We start from the raw sequence: 20919 nt of genomic DNA, 5'->3' as shown, positions 1-20919 counted from the left end.
TGTCTTTTAATCCAGCATCTGAATCCACTCAGGATCTGTCTCTATTCACTGTCTTTTCTTTTAAGAATGGGCCCCTATTTTCCGTTTTCTTGTAGGTTGTATCCTAGATGTTGTGAATAATACAGTGTAGGGTCTGGATTATATTATGTCCCTCCAGTCTTCTTAGATTGGCTTTTTAAAATTTTTTCCAGTTTTAAGCAGGAAGTTTTATTGGATGAACTTTTATTGAGGATTCCTTTATGGGCAGGTTTATAAATTAAATACTCCTTTTCTTCTCCTCCCCCAGCATTCCTATACCTTTCATATGTAGTCTATGTGATATTAGACATCTGGATTACTGAGATTTACATATAATATTTATATGTAAATTATATAATTTCTAATGTTTACTGTACCTTGAATAAATGTTTATTGTACCTTGGCAAGCTTTGAATAGAATGTACTTATTTCTTTAAAAGCTAAATGAGTTTTTCACATTTTTCATTTTCATCTTTGTTGTTAGCAAGTTAAAGCCTGAAGAATTTTATTTTTTTCTTTTTTAGGTGCTTTGTACTGTTACATTTGATTCATTAGAATCCAATTTTAAGTCAGACCGAATTATAACAGCTATAAAGTAAGTTATGTTTCCTGGTTATGATGTTACAATATATAATTCATGTGGCATATTATTTCTTAAAGCCTGTATCTCTATATCTAATTTTTCTGTTTATGTAATAGTGATTGCAAGGGTTTTTTTGTGCTATATTTGTCTCCTGACTTACTTATTCAAACAAAGCATTTAATTCTCTAGCATGGGTACATTTAGTTTATTCTCTTATCTCTAAATCATTACTCTGGATAGATTTTTCTATTAATAATAAGCAAGAATCCCAGTTCCCAAAAAGAGTCTGGAAGTTGTTAAATGAAAAAAACTTACCTATTTCTAAGGTACATTTGAACTTGTGTTTTAAAAAATACTTGATTCTCCTCCTCTGTTCCAAAAAAGTCAGCAGTAAAATCATGTTGATCAATTTTACATGATCAGAATTACAGTCCTCACCAACATTTTTGCAGCAGAGTTCTGAACTCACAGTCTCAGATTTTCCTCAGTGCCTAACAGGGTTGCTTCCCTTTCCTTTATTAAGGGTCTCAAATGACCAAAGGACCACCTCCCATTTCCTGCTTCCCAGCTGATGAAGATAATCCCCAGTACCTTCAAGATTGTTGTTGTTTAGTCACCATGTTGTGTCCAACTCTTTGGTGATCCCGTGAACTATAGCCCACTAGGCTCCTTTGTCCGTGGGATTTCCCAGGCAAGAATATTGGAGTAGGTTGCTATTTCCTTCTCCAGGGCATTTTCTTGACCCAGGGATCGAACCCAAATGTCTTTGTGTCTCCTGCCTTGGCAGGAAGATTTTTTTTTACCACTGAGCCACCAGGGATGCCCATCTTCAAGACAGCATCACTAATTATTTTTCATGTACCTAATAAAAATAACAATGCAGCTGCATGTATAAGACTTGACTGTTCATCATAATGATGATTCTCTGTGGCAGGGGAGCTCTTAAACTTCTGTATTTTAAATTCCCATCTAGGCCAAAACTTGATTGCCCTTTTCTTCTTCATGCTGACTCCTTTCTTCTAGGAGGCAACACAGCTTCATAAGTGTGTGTACTGGGTTTGGCCAGGGTACCTCTCTCTGTTCTAGTCCCAGGTCTCTAACCTCTGTAAGTGAGGTGGTACATATCACACATCTATGCTGGTCTTTTGTCTTCTCACCTTATGAAGTGCAGGTACTTGGCTAATGATCCCTAGGCTCCTCTGTAGCCCCCTGAATCTATGATTGCTTTAGTCTTCTGGAGGTGTCTTGTTTTCAAGTTTACTTTCAAAAGGCTGTAATTTATGGTTGTATAGATCCAGCCCTGGCTCAAGACTTTCTAAAGCCTCTGTACAGAGAGGTGCCTTTTGTAATCCCACTCAAAGGGAACACTGTTTGTGCCAAGAACCTGTGTATGCCTGTCTTTTCCTCAGTTAAGAAAAATTTGGTTTCCTGCTTCCAGGAATTTTCTCATCTTTATTCCCAGTGTTGTACATTCAATAACAGTTCTCTTTTCAATCTTTTCAAACCGTGAAAAAAATCTTTGCCTGTCAGATCCTCTGATTGTTCTCAGTTATATCATTTCAGTTATTGATTTTCATTCCACATGTTTGACTTAGAAGATCATAACTGAGATTTAAATGATATGTTTATAACATTTAGGATTCTCACTAGTTATTAATGCTTTAAAATGTGTCTATTGTCTTAGTATTTAAGTTTGGATATCTATATCAAATAAGTCTTTATTTGAAGCAAAATTGTTTTCTTAAATCTGTATAGAATTCCTTCAAAAGCCCCAGCCCTGGTCGGGGGACACACCTGTCTCTGACATTCATCCTTCTAATTCTTCTGGTATTCAGTTGCAGACCAATTTACCTTAATAACCAGTTGTTTTTTAAATTCCCTTACATCTTTTTTCATTGTTTATTGAATAAATTTATATCTGCATGGTGTCTTTAATATTATGCTTTTTGTTTGTAGTGGGATAAAAGATAAAAATTTCATGCTGCACTATGAGGTAAGGTGAATTTTTCCCCAGTATTTTATTTTTAAAGATTTTTACAGTAGATAACCCGTATATCCACTACCTAGGTTCCTGCCATTAACATTTTACTATGCCAGTTTTATCATATATCTGTTAAGGTTTGGGCACTTATTTTGATGCTTGCAGAGGGATTTAGAGAGTAGAGAGACAAGTAATACCTTTCCAACCAACAACATCCTGTTCTGAGTCAATACATAAAGGCTAAAGTATAGTAGACAATATTGTATTAGTCAAAGAGTTGTAACTGTAGACAATATTGTATTAGTCAAAGAGTTGTAACTGTTCACACATATGTCCAACAAGTGAGGCTTTTCAAATACTTCAACTGGCAAATCACCATCTCCCTTTAGTTCATTTAAATGTTCATATTTTTACTCAGTTGATTAGCAGCAAAAGAACCGAGGTATTTAATGTTAAATTATTTTATGTATGATATCAGTACATGTAATTGAGTTTTTGATTAGCTTTTCTAAGGGACTGAAAGGTTGTTGTTGAATTATGACGCCGGGATTTTTGGCCCCCGGAGGAGAAGAATTTAATCCGGGGCCAAAGATGAGGCTTGATCGCTCAGAGCTTTTGTGTAATAAAGTTTTATTAAAGTATAAAGGAGATAGAGAAAGCTTCTGACATAGGCATCAGAAGGGGGCAGAAAGAGTACCCCCCTGTTAGTCTTCAGCTGGATGTTATATAGTCACAAGCAGCCAGTTAATGAAAGAAAGGAATGTCTCAGAACTCAGAATGACACCAGGCCCCTCACCCATAAGATGTATTTTGGGATAATCTTGGCACCAAATGGTTTATCTTGCGCCATAAAATGATTAACTTGAATCTTGAAGAAGGGCAGATCACCATACAAATAGTTTCATTTACATAGATTAGAGGAACAATATTGGAGTATAACATACTGGTTTATCAAGTAGGTTCTGAGCCCAAAAGGTGGAACCGACTTGAAGACACAGTTCGGGGTAAATGCATAGTACATTAGCATAGCTTAAGATAAACATTTTTATAAGAAAAAGGCATTGGTTAACTTCAGGTGAAACCAGGTGTCATTATGGCAACACAGAATTTTAAGAGAAACCTTTTAAATTTGTATAGATAAGGAAAAAATATCGATAGTTTGTTTCCTCCTGCCACATAAGAGAGAGAAAATATCTGACACTTGCAGGCTATTTCTTCTGTTTGGAGACCCCTGGCCTTCCTGCCTGTTACCCTCTCAGGACCAGACGTGACACAGCCATACAACACTCTAATTTTAGTATTTGAAGCACACAGTTTGGGAGACTAGTGTACAGCAGCAGGTCTTGAGGGGCTGCTGTTGGCTGCCCAGAATCCCAGCATCTCAATTTTGTTGAATCTGCTATAGCTAATAGAGAATCCTTCATGTAGAAAATATATGCTAGAGAATATCTAAACCTGGAGATTCTCACAAGTTTTAAATCCCTAATATCCTGTTTGGGATATATATAGATGCTAGAGAAGCCAGAGAGGAATTATAATTGATAAGGCAAATCTTAGGTCAAGAACTGAAGAGCACATGGCAATCTTTAAAAAAAATCTTTATAAAGTCTTTAAAAAGGGCACCTGCAAAATATACAGCTCTAGCTGATAATTGGGAAAAGAGGTGAGGGCAGAGGCAGGAGAAAGATACAGGCTGTATTGCTATTTTATTTCATTTTTTAAATCTTTTTATCATAAAATACAGATACTACAAACCATATAAAACAAAGGATGACTTAATGAGTTTTCATAAGACAGACATCCTTGTAACTACCACCAAAGTCATAGAATAGAACGTGTCCAGTCAGTCCTTCCATGTTTTTCATCCCAGTCTTAAAAACCTTCTTTCCCTAAAAGTAACTACTCTTCTAAGTTTTATATTAATAGTAATCTCACCCTTGGGTTTCTGTCACACATCCCTAGATACAACAGTGTAGTCTTGTCCATTTTTTTTTAACTTGATATTCTTTAAGTCTCTTTTAATCTATAGGTCTCTCCTCCATCAAATTCTTTTCTTTACAGTCTTTCTGTTGAACTCCCAGAGCCATCTGACCTATAGTATTCCCCACAGCCTGGGCGCTAACTGCACTCGTGGTACAGTTCAGTGGTCTATCTCCTGCAAATTGACCACTAGATCTAGAGGCTTTATCAGATTCATGTTCCATCTCTCTTTTTAAAAACTATTTAAAGTAAGTGGAATTCCAGATTTTTACAGGAAATTTTTCAGTTTTTTAAACAACTACATCTAGTTTACATTCTTTTAAGACAGTATATCAGTCAAATAAAATAGTTTGCAACTCTTGGCTAAAGTAATACCCTTATTGGAAAAGATGTTTCCTTGATGTACATTTTTTTAAAATGTATATTTCTTGTATTATTATTAACAATTTAAATATTATAGAAGTTTGAGTTGTAAATCCTCATAACCATCCATTTCTTACCCTAGGTCATATAAACACTAGAAATAGCTACTTTTAGCAGTTTGGTATATGTCTTAGAGGTCCAGACATTTTCTGCGTGTATGAATGTACTTTTTTCCTTTTTTTTTTTTTAACAAATACGGGATTCTATTTATATTTGTAACTTACTTATATATATGGGATATCTTTCCATGTCAACTGTATATGTACATGCTTTTTTGTTTGTTTGTTTAAGTTTCCTCCCTATGCAACTAATGAAATTGGCAAAGTCACTGGTATAAATAGAAGAGAACTTGGGCATGGTAAGTACAAATCTCAGTATGTACCTGATTTTATTAAAGAGACTTAGCATTTTTTTTTCTCATTATTTTCTGTTCTGATTTAGGTGCTCTTGCTGAGAGAGCTCTGTATCCCGTTATTCCTAAAGATTTTCCTTTCACCATAAGAGTCACATCGGAAGTACTAGAGTCAAATGGTATGGTTTTGAAACATTTTTCCTAATGAAAAAGAATGGACTCCCTGTTATAGTTTTAGCTTTTCATAAGTAGTGTTTCATTACATTTATTACTGTAGTACCCAAAACCACTGCAAGAGAAAAATGTGTTTAATCATATACTTGTCTGAATCTCTGTTCTTACCTAATGTTTTGAAAACAATATAATATAAAAAAATGTTTTTCTTTGTGTCTCTTCTACAGTAGATCAAGTTTTGGTTATTTGTTTCCTTATTTTTATAAACAAACCATAGAGCAAGGCCAGCTTGGAAAGAGGAAGGGGAGTGGGGAATATAGTGAACTGTTAAGCAGGGGACACTTGTCATAATCACAGATATAAGAAGATATCACAGAGAGAGGCTGGGTTTAAAAAGTCAAATTTTTTTTATTTTTTCAAGAGAAAAGTTTTTTTTTTTTTTTGCCATGACATGCAGCTTGTGGGATTTTAGTTGTTTTAGATCCCCAGCCAGGGATTTAACCTAGGCCTTGGCAGTGACAGCACAGAGTCCTAACCACTGAACTGCCAGGAAATTCCCAAAAGTCAAATTTAAATTGAAACTCGGTCCGCAGGTCAAGGAAAGGTAGCATAATCATTAAAGGCAGAAAGGGCACAGGATTCTCAAACATGTAGCCTACCTAGATCAGATGGTTATAGATATTTTGTAAAAAATACCAAAGTTCAAAATTTAAAATAGGACTTTGAGTTCTTTACTGGGTGTGATTAAGCTATAGCTTATGGCCCAGCGAGAGAGCTAGAGCCCTGTATTTTTAACTGCCTCCTAGTTAAGCAACGAAAGAGGCATGCTGGTTTTTCTGGTAGTTTCTTAGAAGCAGAGTCTCTAGTACCGCTGTCCAGTAGAACTTTATGTGGTGACAGAAATTCTCTATCTCTGTGCTGTGCTAAATTCAGCTAAGGGACTGAATTTATTTCAGGTAATTTAAATTTAGCCACACGTTGCTAATGGCTGTCACATTGTCTGGGCAGCTCTCTGTAGTCTGTGGTTTAGGAGAGCTTGCCTTAAGTGCTTGTAAAAAGAAGGAAAGAATACTGAATATTTAAATTATAAATGAGTAATTGTAAGGAAATAACTAACAGTAGCAATTTTCTACATTTAACAGAAATCAGTATTAAAGCAAGTATTTTCCTTTATTTTTATAGGGTCATCTTCTATGGCATCTGCATGTGGTGGAAGTTTAGCATTAATGGATGCAGGTAAAAGAATTATGTCTCAAAACTACCAAAGCTTATTTATATAATATAGACTTAATCAGTAATAAAATATAGGATTTTTAAAAATTGTATTTTAGCAAGACTTGAAGAAATCAAATTACAGATTACCAAACCAGGCCAGAAGGAAGATAATTAAAAAGCACAGTTTCAACTACAGATATCTGCTGAAATTCTTATTCTTGGCTAAAAGTAATAAATTGAAATTATTTATTTGGTGACCCCTTAGGTTTCTGAGAGCTCTGCAATTGATACCATTCACTAAGGAAGGTTGGCTTAGCAAGCAGCAGTATTAGGACCCATAAAGGAAAATAATTTATGTAATCTTTCAGTCATTTTAAGCAAACCCTGGAAGAATGCCACTCATAGAAGAGTACACAGAACTTTAGGAAGAAAGACTGCAAGTGGTTCAGTATAATCTCTGGATCTGAAACACCAAAAAGGAAAGAGGCAGCATGTTAAGAGACTCTGAAAACAGTATCTGCCAATTACCAGTGATGCTATTTAAGAAGAAAGAGAAGAGGAACCTAAAGACACTCAAAGAGGCCACACACAGAGTTCCCTATAAGTTCTCACATTTACAGTACAGAAAAGGAGAAAGATAGAAAGGATGATATAATGAAGAATGAAATAAAAGAATGGTTTAAGTGTATAATGTGTGTTCAATCACTCAGTCATGTCCGACTCTGCAACCCTATGAGTCATATGTAGCCCACAGGCTCCTCTGTCCATGGAATTTTCCCAGCAAGAATACTGGAGTGGGTTGCCATTTCCTTCTCCAGGGGATTTTCCCAACCCAGGGATTGAACCCACATCTCCTGCATTAGCAGGCGGATTCTTTACCACAGAGCCACCATGATACCATTATCTAAAAAGCTTAAAACAAGGCAAAGCGAAAAAAGCTAAAGGCAATTAAAGGCACTTTTCTAGTTCTGTTCAGTGGAAGGAAAACATAACCTGATATTTAAGGCAGCTGGTTAAAATACCATTTCTATTTTCACCTTCATATATTAATTCAAGAAATCTTTATTATATGCTAACTCTGTGCCAAGCACTGATCTAAACTCCTGGGACTTGGTGGTGAACAAGGTGGTGAACAAAACAAAGTCTCTGTCTCATGCAGCTTGCATTTATCACTCTTACAATCTCATATTGGAAAATACAGAACAAATCCTGAAAAAGGTGAACTGAAAGATAAAAGATCACAAGAGTCTTTATCTGCCCTAAATGAATTCAGATCTTCAGGTCTAGACAAAAATTCATCCTAAGTAATGAGAATTTCAGGATAACATAACTGAACCAGTTTGGCAGTATTGGAGAAATCATGGAGGTTAGTATACCAAAGAAACAAAGAATTCTTACTTTTCAAAGATATATGTATTTCCTGTAAAGTGTAATAACCCAGTGAACTTGACAGTGACCCTAGCGTATAAGTATTTTAACAAGGAGGTAGAAGAGAGTCACTCCAAGCCATGCCATAGAGCAAAGGGAGGATGGGGCTTGTACAGTATATCTACAGCTCAGCTTAGCAGTTTGTGACCTTGGCAGAAAAGGATGCAGAAATTGATAAGGGGTGATAAGTATACCGTGTATAACTAGTTGAAGGGTGAGCAACCAGGACTAGATAATCTGATCAGTAGGTTGGAGAGAGTTCTGAACTGGAGCTTGAAGATGCTCCATCCTAAACCTTGTCCTTAAAAACTGACTAAAACTGTTATTGAATTGACTAAGAATACTGGTCTGCCAATAAAAAAGATACTGATAAAAAGTAGTATGTGAATAATGTGTTAAATGGCAGTTTTGATCTCTTTAAAAAAATGTCAACATTAAAAAATAAGGAGCCAAATAGAAAAAGTTGACAAGAATGAATGTCAGATTCTGCAGGAAGAGCCAACAAACAGTATTCAATTCAAATAACATGAGTGCTTGCAATGTCTTACATCAGACACTATCTACACTACAAGGATACCCAGTTTTTTTTAAAGTTTACAGGAACAAAAACAAACATAAAGATACTAACACATCAAAGAGATAACACAAATATGTACAAGGCACAAATATGTACAATATAGATGAAGAACTAACTAGGTTGAACATAATTGGCTTCATAGAGACAACTACATTTCATTTGAATTTAAAGGTTGAGTGGTTGTTGACCAGGCATTTTAGCAATAAGGCCCGTATTTCATGTGAAGGGAGCATGTGTAGAGTTATGAAACAGTACAGTGTGTTTCTGAAATATATTTGAAAGGTGTGATGATGTAATACACTGGGACCTTATTTCAAAGATCATTATTATACTAAGGAGTTTGAAATTTTCCCAACTCACTATTCCATGAAAAAAAGTACCACAGGATGTTGATTATTATATACTATGAAAAAAAATATGTTTACATGGGATTAAACACGTTTGTTAATATGGTTTAAATAAACTTAAATAGGTTAATGTGTATATTGAATCTCTAGGAACAGGATATTTCCCAAACTTTTTGACCACAGAACTTACATAAAAAATTCCTGAAAGTAAGTAATGGGGAACTTGAAGGATTTTATAGAGAAAAGTAGCATGATGTGAATCTGCTATTCTTTTGGGGGTAGTTATTCCTAGCTTACATGATAGACCTAGGTGATGACGTGGGAGAGAATAGGAGCTGGGGTAGGGGTAAGGGAGCTAAAAATCTGAAAACTGGACAGGAAACTCTTGCCAGGGGAACAAATAGTGCGAATTGGACTAAAGAAGTAGCAATGGATATTTCAGTATTCGGAGGAAAGGACAAATTTTCTACAAAAAAATATTTAGAGGATGTACCTCTAATTATATTTTTGTGACTTGATTAAGATGAAGGAAATGAGGGAAAAAGTGTTGATTCTAATATGTCATTGCTTTCAATCAAGACAGGGAATGCAGGAGAAAAGGGATTTATCGAGGGTGATTAAATTTTGAAATTTTATATTTTATATTTATTTACATATTTAAGATGCATTAGGGACATTTGGTGATGGACAGGGAGGCCTGGCATGCTGCAGTTCATGGAGTCGCAAAGAATTGGACACAACTGAGCGACTAAACTGAACTGAACTGAACTGAGGGACATTTAGCTGGAGATATCTAGCAGGCAGATGGGTTGTACAGATCTAGGTTTATCAGAGAGAACTAGGTAGGAGGGATAGATTTTTAAGTCATCAACATTATAGGTGATAGTTTAAACTGTGGGCGTAAAGAATATGAAATGAGGTCTCTACCACATTCCTTTATGCCAAATAAATTTCAAGTGATCAAAACTTTAAACTTCCTTTTAAAAAATTAAACAAGATTTTATGAAACTCTTGGACAGAAAAAAATAAAGCATTTCTAGGGAATTCCCTGGAGAAGGCAATGGCAACCCACTCCAGTACTCTTGCCTGGAAAATCCCATGGACGAAGGAGCCTGGTAGGCTGCAGTCCATGGGGTCTCGAAGAGTCAGACATGACTGAGCGACTTTACTTTCACTTTTCACTTTAATGCACTGGAGAAGGAAATGGCAACCCACTCCAGTGTTCTTGCCTGGAGAATCCCAGGGACGGGGGAGCCTGGTGGGTGGCCATCTATGGGGTCGCACAGAGTTGGACACGACTGAAGCGACTTAGCAGCAGCAGCGGGGAATTCCCTGGCCATCCAGTGGTTAGCACTCAGTGCTTTCACTACTGTGGCCTGGCTTCAACCCCTGGTTGGGGAACTAAGATCCCACAAGCCATGCAGTACAGCCAAAAAATTAAAAAAAAAAAAGAAAACCTTTCTAAGCAAAATCCAGGAACTATGATTACATAGAAAATCCTATACAAGAAAAAACACAAGAAAATCAACAGACTAGAAAATAATATTTTATAGTATATTTCATATTTGTATTTTATTTAACAGTCTACATATTTAACAAAGGTTGGTCCATATTAAAAACTCTTATAAACCAATAACAATAAGACTAACAACCATGTAAGAAAAAGGCTGAAGGCCATGAAGAGCCAGTTCACAGATGAAGAAATATAAATGGTTTAAAAACATTTTTAAAAAGTTCAACTTCAATCATAAAAACAGAAATCAAGTTAAAAAGAGTAAGTTACCATCTTTATCATCCAGATGGCAAAAGTCAAAAGATTTAACAAAAATTAACAAGACTGTAGAATATCAAGGAGCATCATATACTGCTGGTAAAAGTATAAAATACTACACATTGTGGAAGACAGTTTGACATTATAAGAAATGTAAATCCACACCCGCTTCAACTCAGTAACCCACTTCTACTGTGTAGCTTATAAACACATCCAGGGAGTACTCTGCAGCTATTCAAAAGAATAAGATAAAGAAAAGATTAGACTCACATTTAGATTTCCTGGGTATAAGTTTTGGGAGGATACACAAAATCTAAAAAGATCTATCAAATACATGATTATTTTTCAAAAAGAAGGCTCCAAAAGCAAAGCACAAAGAAATGGATTACTTTCAAAGTTAAGTTTGCCATTATTAGAGAAGTTTTTGTTGAGAACAAAGAATTATGTTAAAGGACTTTTATTATATATTTAAGAAGAAATGAGGCAGGCAGATGATTTATTAAGGCTTCCATTGTGGCTCAGCTGGTAAGGATCTGCCTGCAATGATGAGACCTGGGTTCAATCCCTGGGTTGGGAAGATCCCCTGGAGAAGGGAAAGGCTACCCACTTCAGTATTTTGGCCTGGAGAATTCCATGAACTGTATAGTCCACAGGGTCGCAAAGAGTCAGACACGACTAAGTGACTTTCACTTTGACTTCCTCTTAGTTTTGATAATTGTCAATATAGAACACCATCCAGTTATATTAAAATAAATGTCAACAGAACGATGAATAACCTATGTTTGGCTGATATGTATACACTGTATGCAAGTTCTTTTTCTCAATTATAGGAGTTCCAATTTCATCTGCTGTGGCAGGTGTGGCAATAGGATTGGTCACCAAAAACAATCCTGACAAAGGTGAAATAGAAGACTATCGTTTGCTGACAGATATTCTGGCAAGTATATTCACATTTTCAAATGTTTAGTGGCGAAGATTATACACACTTTGTAAACAAAGTGCTTAGAAGAATGCTAGTGCTGGAAAAATAGAAGTCTGTGTTCTTAATTTTCCTCCTTCATATCTGCCTTGTATTTTATAGGATGTGAGTTAAAAACAAATATTACAGTATAAGTATTCATATTGGCTCACTTTAGGATGATTACAAATTAGTCCTTATGCACTTACGGGACATTATCTAAAAGTAAACTTTCTAATGAAATATATGTAACTTAAAACTCCATATTTTTTTTGTATATAATACATGAGTTTTTTATTTTATTAATATGTGAAATATATATGTTCTAAAGGACATAGTTTATTTATAAAGCTATTTTTAAAAATTCCTCTACACTGACTATGGGTAAATTTCACTTTTGTTTATTACTATATCATAATTTTTTTAATTGTTTAAGGGGATTGAAGATTACCATGGTGACATGGATTTCAAAATAGCTGGCACTTCTAAAGGAATAACTGCATTGCAGGTATTTTAGAACCTATTTTATTTTTAAATACTTAAATTATATCAGAAATCAATATTTATATAATTTTTTGGCTTTTCCATATTAGGCTGACATCAAATTACCTGGAATACCAATAAAAATTGTAATGGAAGCCATTCAGCAAGCCTCAGGTACGCCAAGCCAGTATGCCGGATTCTTCTTTCATCACTGTTTATGTGTTAAATGTGAATTATATTTCCCATTAGGCTTATTATTTAAAATAGGCTTATTCTAAAATACTGCTTCAGAAAATGAAATTTAATGTAATAACCTAAATCAAGAAGTATTAAGTTTCTAGGTACATGACTATCACCACAGTGGATGACCAGTGAAAATTCAGTTTTTACAAATTGACTCCCCAAGATAGGATTTATGGAGAGGGGAATACAAGTAGAATTTTTAAGGTAATTGAGATGCAAAGAACTTTGACTATTATGTTTTTATTTCTTCTAGTGGCAAAAAAGGAGATATTACAGATAATGAACAAAACTATTTCAAAACCTCGAGGATCTAGAAAAGAAAATGGACCTGTTGTAGGTAATACATTAAAATGATTGATTTGATGATAAGGTAAACATTATATGGAAGTACACTGCTATTTAAAAACTTTTTAAAAATCCATACACAAAACAATTTAAATGCTTTTATAGTTAAAATACTTTAAACTTGAGGGCATAATCTGAAACATAAGAACTTTTTTAGTCACGTAGTAAACTTTTTCTGTTTCATACTAAAATATTTGTACAAGTGTCTTAACCAAGTCTTGACTGAACAGTACATTTTTAGGTTCATATATATATATATATATGAATGAATATGAATTATTTCTATTTTTGTCTGTGCTACATTTCAGAAACTGTTCAGGTTCCGTTATCAAAACGAGCAAAATTTGTTGGACCGGGTGGATATCATTTAAAAAAACTTCAGGCTGAAACAGGTAAGAGTTGTATGAAGTTTGGGATTTTTTTATTTAGGTCATGTAAGTTTGCCATTATATCTCTACTGTGTTTCTCCAAAAATACGTTTGAGAAATGAGAAATGTAACATTGACATTTCAATGAGATGAGAAAAGGATGTAACATCGACATGTCTTTATTTCTGTGTATGCCTCTTAATTAGTAAATGATCATCTTTAATTATATTCAAGAAGGGTGACTTAGAATTAATCCTTTTTGCTTCAACATTTTAAAATCAGACATTTAGAAAAACTACTTTTTCACATTAGAAGAGTTTTCTTTAATTTTTCTTATTATGAGTTCTATTTTTCACTTAGTCTTATTTATTTAGATTCTTATTTTCTTTAGAGAATGTGTAGAAGTAGTATGCTTTAATTTGCTTTTTTTTCTGGAATCAATCTTTGGGATACCTAGTCACTTACCAGCTTTGAGGTTCTAGAAGGAGCATTAGAAGTCAAGTAACCTCAGGCAGTTCCCAAGATTGAGAAATGACATGATTTCATCCCTCATCCATCTGATGACCACTCTAAAAAGAGGGAAAAAGAAGAAACGGTGAGGAAAGTGTTCTATAGTTTCTTCCAATTAAAAGCACAGAACCAAAATTAGAACTTAATGCTTTCTCCCACCAAGAAAGTAGGGACACTGGTTCACTATTGTATCCCCAGGGCCTAGTGCAGTGTTGGATACATAGCAGGTGTGCCATGTGTATTTGCTGATGAACGAATCCCTTCGTGATTCCTTGTGATTAAACAGACAACCCTGCCCAGCTACTTCTAGGTCACACCCTGCTCTCAAATTTACTTTTAAGGCTTTTCTCCACTGGAATGAGCAAGTTAACTTCAATATGTAAAATTATCTTTTTAAAAGGAGTCACTATTAGCCAGGTAGATGAAGAAACATTTTCTATCTTTGCACCAACACCTAGTGCCATGCATGAAGCAAGAGACTTCATTACTGATATCTGCAAAGATGATGTAAGTATTGAGCTTTTGATAGTTACTTTTTTTTTTTCTACCTTTTGTTACTGTTTTCTTTATGAATCTTATGGTTTATTTTGTACTTACAGCAAGAGCAGCAATTAGAATTTGGAGCAGTGTACACTGCCACAATAACTGAAATCAGGTAATGTCAACTAAAATACTATGCTACTGTTTTGTAAGATTTTATATTATAACCTCATATTAACTTCACATTTGCATTATTTATTTTGAAAGTGTAAGGTTTTTAGATTAGTGTCAGTTACCATATAATCATTATTCTTAAGATAAAATTTATTTTCTATACCAGTTTGTAGATTTTCATGAACATGGTTCTGTGATGATTATTATACTAATAGATTTTTCTGACTGAATTGTTTTCTTTAACCACATTTCCCACCATTTTAATCTTCCAGTAAAGATATTTCTTTTCTCTTTGTACTTTTTCTTTTTGGTAGTTTCTTGTTGACTTGTTTTAAAGATAGTATTAAATGCCTAAGTAGTACAATTTTTTAAATGCCAGTTTCAACTTCATTTTTTTAAAGTAGCTAAAAAGACTGAATTTTCTCAATCAAAAAATTACCTTTTGGGGACTTCCCTTGTGGTCCGGTGGTTAAGACTGCAGGCTTTCACTGCAGGGGGTGTGGGTTCCATCACTGGTCAGGGAACTATGATCCCACATCTCCTCTCTCCCGCCTTCCCACCAGAAGAAAATTCACTTAAGAAAAAAAAAAAGAAATTATCAGATGTAACATAAATGTTCAGAACTAATGGAAATGAATCATAAAAGACAATGGAATAGTTAGTTTAATATCACAGGTGAAAACTAAGAAATGGGCTGGCTTATTTTAGTAGGTCAGAGGAAAAAAGATATTTTTTTTTTTAATAAAATAAGTACCCGATTTTCTCTAACCCATTTCCTTAAATCGGGCTTCCCTGACAGCTCTGTTGGTAAAGAATCTGCCTGCAGTGCAGGAGACCCCAGTTCAATTCCTGGGCCGACAAGATCCACTGGAGAAGGCATAGGCTACCCACTCCAGTATTCTTGGGCTTCCCTTGTGGTTCAGCTGGTAAAGAATCCACCTGCAATGTGGGAGACCTGGGCTTGATCCCTGGGTTGGGAAGATCCCTTGGAGAAGGGAAAGGCTACTCCAGTATTCTTGCCTAGAGAATTCCATGGACTATGTAGTCCATGAGGTTGCAAAAAGTCGGACATGACTGAGCAATTTTCACTCACTTCACTTCACTTCCTTAAATCACTACTTAACAGGTTGATCATTCTACACTTACTTTAAAATATTTAATGCCATTTCAAAAGTTTTTGGAAAATATTATGAAAAGAAATATAAAAGAATGTATATTCCAAAAGCTTTTCCCTACCTATTTTTCCTTTATCTTCTCTCTGTCCTTTGATCCATAAGTATTTAAATACAAGGTGTATTTTCCATTGGAAAAATAAGTATCCCACTTAGATAATCATACTTTTTATAGTTATAAAAAACATGTACTGGAGAGTGGTTTTTATGTGTTTTTTTACTTTGTTCTCCTGTGAAAACATAACCACAGTTTAATTATCTGTAGATAATAAAGTTCCTTATTATTCTAATCAGGCTTATTTCCTTACTATAGAGACACTGGAGTAATGGTTAAACTCTATCCAAATATGACTGCAGTACTACTTCACAACACACAACTTGATCAACGAAAGGTAAAAACAGAAAGGCAGATTTGATTATTTTAACTGCCTTAAAATAACCATAGTGAAATTACCTAGGTTGATAAGGACTGTACACGTTGTCCACTACTAGACTAAATACAAAGGAAAAACAAAAAAGACAGAAATACTGCTTGACAAAAGGGTTTACTCTGTTTACCAGATAATGTTTCTCCTTCAGTGATGGAGTAGAAACATTCTTGAATGTTTTGAGGTGGAACAGTTCTAGAGTTAACACATAGCAATTTCTAAAAATATCTAGCTATAGCCCTGTTTTCCCAACTTTCCTGACTAGCCAGTCATGGAAAGATAATTCTTAGGATGTCCTTAATCTTTATTATAGTCTATATTTGGAAGACTTAAGAATATGAAACCATTCGAGAATACTATGGGGCAGAGAAATAACAGGTGTTTTACCAAATATTAAAATATTATATAAAGCAATACAGGATCAAACAATGGATTACTGGCCCAGAAATGGACAACAAAAATCAGAAATGAACCCAGTTATGTGCATAAGAATATAATATATAATAAAAGTTTCATTTTTAGTTGAGAAACCGAGATTATTCAATAAATCATATTGGAATAGCCTGTTTTCATAAAACTGGATCTTTCCTCTTTTTATACCCAAGTCCTATTTGGCTCAAGGAATTAAATGTAAAAAAAAAAATTTTAAGGCAGTGAGGGCAGAAAAAGAGAATCTGGACTTCAGGAAGGGTAAGGGTTGAGGCAGGACACTAAATGAAAATATAGATATTAATCTTGGAACTGGAAAAATCCTTTTCAGCATGATATCACAGCCAAAAATGTAAATAAAGTGATAACATTTGACCCCATCACTTTTTAAAATTATGGCAAAATTATAGTAAGTTTGAAAGACAAGCAGCAGTTTAGGGGAAAAAAATACTTTAACATATGACAGAGGTTTCATATACTGAGGGCTTGTATAGCCCAGTAAGAAAGATGAGTATCAATAGGAAAAATGAGCAAAGAACATGGAAAAATTGTTTTCTAAGCTGACCAAGATATTCAGTATCAATAGCAATTTTTTTAAATGCAAGTAAAGCCAAGTTCCCATTTTTCAGCTTTTCAGATAGTTGAAAATTCCCAGTGTGCATCAGAGTGTAGAGATAGAAATGGACATACAGAAATGTGAATTGGGGCAAACTTTTTGGAGAGTGTCTAGTAAAGGTACAGGTACCGGTACCTTTGGTACAAGTCCCATCACATGTAGGACATTGTTCTGAGAAGATGAAGACATGAATATATAATCATTATAAGACTGCAATTTATTTTTTCTCAGCATTTTGAAAATTTTTAAACCTACAGAAAAGTTGAAAAAATAATAGACCAAATACTCATATACCTTTCCCTAGATTCATAGATTAAACCAATAAAGCTATTTTCCACTTTGAAAAAAATGTGTACTACCATGGATAGTAGGTAGTTATGCATGACAACTAATAGATTAACATGTTGTCTTTCAGATTAAACATCCCAGTGCTTTAGGATTAGAAGTTGGCCAAGAAATTCAGGTACTTGTATTCATCCTTTTAGCCTTAAAGTTGTAAATTATACTTTAAGTTTCAATTATTTGTTTAATCAAATAAGCTGAAAGAATCAAATCTACATTTGTGGTTTATATTATTTATATGCTGTCTTCTTTTTTAACTTTTTTATATTATTTATATGCTGTCTTCTTTTTTAACTTCTTCCTTAAAACAGACTCATTAGGGATTTAGATACAGTTCTTACTCTCAGAGAGCTTACAGGTTAGTTAGGACAATAGTCCCCCTTTAAAGCTTTTAAAAATACATGAGCAACTCAGTGATGGATATGTATAATCAGTGATTCAGAGATAGGACATGAGGAACATGATAGATAACTTTGAGGAGTTAAGACTTGAACTGCTTTGGTATATACTGGTTGAGGCTGAAAGTTTTTGAGTTTGATGAAAGCCATGATGTCAGTTCTGGAATTTTGATAACCAAATTGACCTTTGTAATAGTCCTTATGAATAGATGAAAGAAGTGGTTGCCAGTCTGGTGTTTTGCTTTTGGTTTTTTTGGCTACACTACATTCTGTTCCAGTAGTACCTAATACCTATGACCTGAGTAAAAACTAAGACATATCTGTCATTCCATTATTCACAAAGCCTCCAGGGAAAGGTAAGAACTACGACATAATCTCTCTGTATAAGATTTTTTTTTTTTACATCAGAAGGGACTTAAAAGTTAGTACATCCCCCCCTGACTTTCAGTGTCTAAGGTCAAGCCAAATAACCTTCAGCATGATAGGTGGTCCTTTGAGTGTTAGTCTGAGTGACCCAAGCATAATCCTATATAGAGTGTAGCACAGTTAGGGTCAAGAAGCTCTTGTCTAGATTCATTCACCATGGTTTTTACTGTTCTTCCATAATAGGGACAAACAAAAAGGCACAGATAAGTCTAACAGAAGATTATAGTCACTCCTTAACCAAGTATTTATTAGCATATACCTCCAATTAGCACTGAAGTATGCTTTCAGTGAACAAGTAAAAACTTTAATCATTGTCTTTTTAGACCAAGTATCTTTTAATTTGGGTATCAGTCAGTGTGCTATAACTTTTAAAGTGTGTTGTTGTTCAGTCACTCAGTCATGTCCAACTCTTTGCAATCCCATGGACTGAAGCACACCAGTATATTTAAAGTATACTTGTTTTTTTAACACAGGTGAAATACTTTGGACGTGATCCAGCTGATGGAAGAATGAGGCTTTCTCGTAAAGTGCTCCAGTCTCCAGCTACAACTGTTGTCAAAACTTTAAATGACAGAAGTAGTATTGTAATGGGAGAATCTGTTTCACAGTCGTCATCTAATTCTTCCCGGTGATTTTTTTTTTTTTTAAGAATTCTAGAGTGATATTCTATAGAGCAAAATTTCAGTAGCATCTTCTAACGTGTAGATTTATATATAATATAAATATAGTCTAATGATTTGTATGAAAATGCTCACTTTAGGTGTTCCATTTTTTAAATTCCGAGTTACCTGTATTATTATTTACATTATAAATCAATACATATTTATTATTAAATCATTTATACATATAAGACTCCCAACTGCTAATAATTTGGAAAAATAAAACTAGTTCTTAACCTCTAGAGACCAATGGAGAAGGAAATGGCAACCCACTCTAGTATTCTTGCCTAGAGAATCCTGTGGACAGAGGAGCCTGGTGGGCTGCTGTCCATAGGGTCGCACAGAGTCAGACACTAGGGAAGCGACTTAGCATGCATGCCTTGGAGAAGAAAATGGCAACCCACTCCAGTATTCTTGCCTGGAGAATCCCTGGGACGGAGGAGCCTGGTGAGTTGTTGTCTATGGGGTCCCACAGAGTCAGACACGACTGAAGCGACTTAGCTGTAGCAGCATCAGTGCCACAAAGTGAAAATATAAGTCACTAACTACAAACCACTAAAGGGTTCCATTTCCACTTGAACCAAGGTCATATACTTTATGTCTGAACTTTTTTTTATTTTTTGTCTTCATTCATATCTTGGTAGTTTTCCCTGCTTTCCAATAAAGTTTTTCTGTGAGGGCTATTATATGCTAAGATCTCTAATTTATAATGACTCAAACTGACTATCTTTGGTAGTAATGCAGTATAGGTACTCACAAGACTTGTTCCTTTATAATCTTTGTTACTAACACTTCCCTGCCCATAAATCACAGATTTAATACAAAATTTTTTTCTTCTCTTATAGAATATCTTGAATTTCTGGATCTAACATCATCATCTTTCTTACTTCAGTTCAGCCAAGCATAGCATTCATATATTCAATACTTACTATGTGCCAAGTTCTAGAATGTGTACAGGAGGTATATCAGTAAATGAAACGAAGTTCCAATGCTCACATTCTAGTGGATGGAAACAATAACTAAATAAGTCAGATAGTGGTAGGTTCTTTAAAGAAAAACTGGGTAAGGGGATAGAGTGATTTTTTTTTTTTAATTTAAAAAAAAGGTACTATTGTAGATAAAATGATCCAGAATAGCATCTCTGAATAGGTAACTTTTGAGCAGAGACCTAAATGAAGTGGAGGAAGATATACAGCAATTTTGGAAAGAAGATTCCGGATAAAGGGACTAACAACTTTATTAGTATGGTATGTGCAGAATATACAGCAGCCTTTCTATTCTAGGAACCAATTTCACATAGTCCTTTTACTCCTTAGTATTGTGCCTATTGTTCACCAAAATTAGAAAACAAATTTTATAAAAGAATATAAAACAAGAGGAGATATAATCAACGCAAGGTGATAATTTTCAAAGCATTTAATCTGGAAAGAATAATGTTTACTTGTAAGAAGAGGAAAGATATGAAGGTCGTGTAAGTTTAAGTGGCCTTTACAAAATTCCAGGCTCATGAGAGACTAGGGTGGTAGGCAGTGAAAATGGAAAAGAGAATGTATCTTGGCATCAAGGGTCAGAAACCAATCTAAATTAAGCTAAAGCTAAGAGGGAATTTTATCATAGGACCATGAATTTATTTCACAGAAAATAAGTCACAGTCCCTATGGTGGAATGGAACCAGGACTGTCAGGTAATTATTAGGAACTAAGACGGTTCTTCCCTACCTATGGAGTCTCATGACCTCTCATTTGAGCTTCTTTCCATATAACAGCTTTTTTCTTCTAAGTCAATATATTTTCATAGCATGGGGCAAAAGATGGCTCTCCACAGGAAGTTACTTGTCTCTGAGTTCAACTTCTGGAGAAGAAAAGGACAGGCTTGAGAAAGGTGTCAAACCTGATCAGGAATGCCAGATAAAATAACAGAATGCCAAGTGAAATTGAAATTACAGGTAAACAAATGTTCAGTATAGTATGGCCTCTATAATATTTGGGATATACTTATATTTTTAAAAAGTTATTCCTCATTTATTTGAAATTCACATT

General features: G+C 34.6%; 1 protein-coding gene across 2 annotated transcripts in view; it reads left to right on the top strand.

The window, feature by feature from the left end:
- Nucleotides 1-19568, top strand: part of PNPT1 (polyribonucleotide nucleotidyltransferase 1) — a 40806-nt gene extending 21238 nt beyond the window's left edge. Inside the window, exons 14-28 of one of the 2 annotated variants that reach the window (XM_040224864.1) lie at nucleotides 543-613; nucleotides 2558-2594; nucleotides 5277-5343; nucleotides 5427-5516; nucleotides 6694-6747; nucleotides 11680-11786; nucleotides 12244-12315; nucleotides 12401-12464; nucleotides 12787-12870; nucleotides 13187-13270; nucleotides 14157-14263; nucleotides 14356-14411; nucleotides 15896-15974; nucleotides 17471-17518; nucleotides 18695-19568. In XM_040224864.1, the coding sequence (XP_040080798.1) occupies nucleotides 543-613; nucleotides 2558-2594; nucleotides 5277-5343; nucleotides 5427-5516; nucleotides 6694-6747; nucleotides 11680-11786; nucleotides 12244-12315; nucleotides 12401-12464; nucleotides 12787-12870; nucleotides 13187-13270; nucleotides 14157-14263; nucleotides 14356-14411; nucleotides 15896-15974; nucleotides 17471-17518; nucleotides 18695-18853 (1179 nt within the window). In that variant the 3' untranslated portion in view covers nucleotides 18854-19568. The remainder of the gene's footprint in view (nucleotides 1-542; nucleotides 614-2557; nucleotides 2595-5276; nucleotides 5344-5426; nucleotides 5517-6693; nucleotides 6748-11679; nucleotides 11787-12243; nucleotides 12316-12400; nucleotides 12465-12786; nucleotides 12871-13186; nucleotides 13271-14156; nucleotides 14264-14355; nucleotides 14412-15895; nucleotides 15975-17470; nucleotides 17519-18694) is intronic. The other variant, XM_040224865.1, reaches the window with a different exon arrangement.
- Nucleotides 19569-20919: the final 1351 nt, after the last annotated feature.

Source organism: Oryx dammah, unplaced genomic scaffold, assembly GCF_014754425.2.
Source record: "Oryx dammah isolate SB20612 unplaced genomic scaffold, SCBI_Odam_1.1 HiC_scaffold_25, whole genome shotgun sequence".
In the NCBI taxonomy this organism is placed as follows: Eukaryota; Metazoa; Chordata; class Mammalia; order Artiodactyla; family Bovidae; genus Oryx; species Oryx dammah.
Note: the sequence above shows the minus strand (reverse complement) of the source record. Positions and strands in the feature narration are given on the sequence as shown.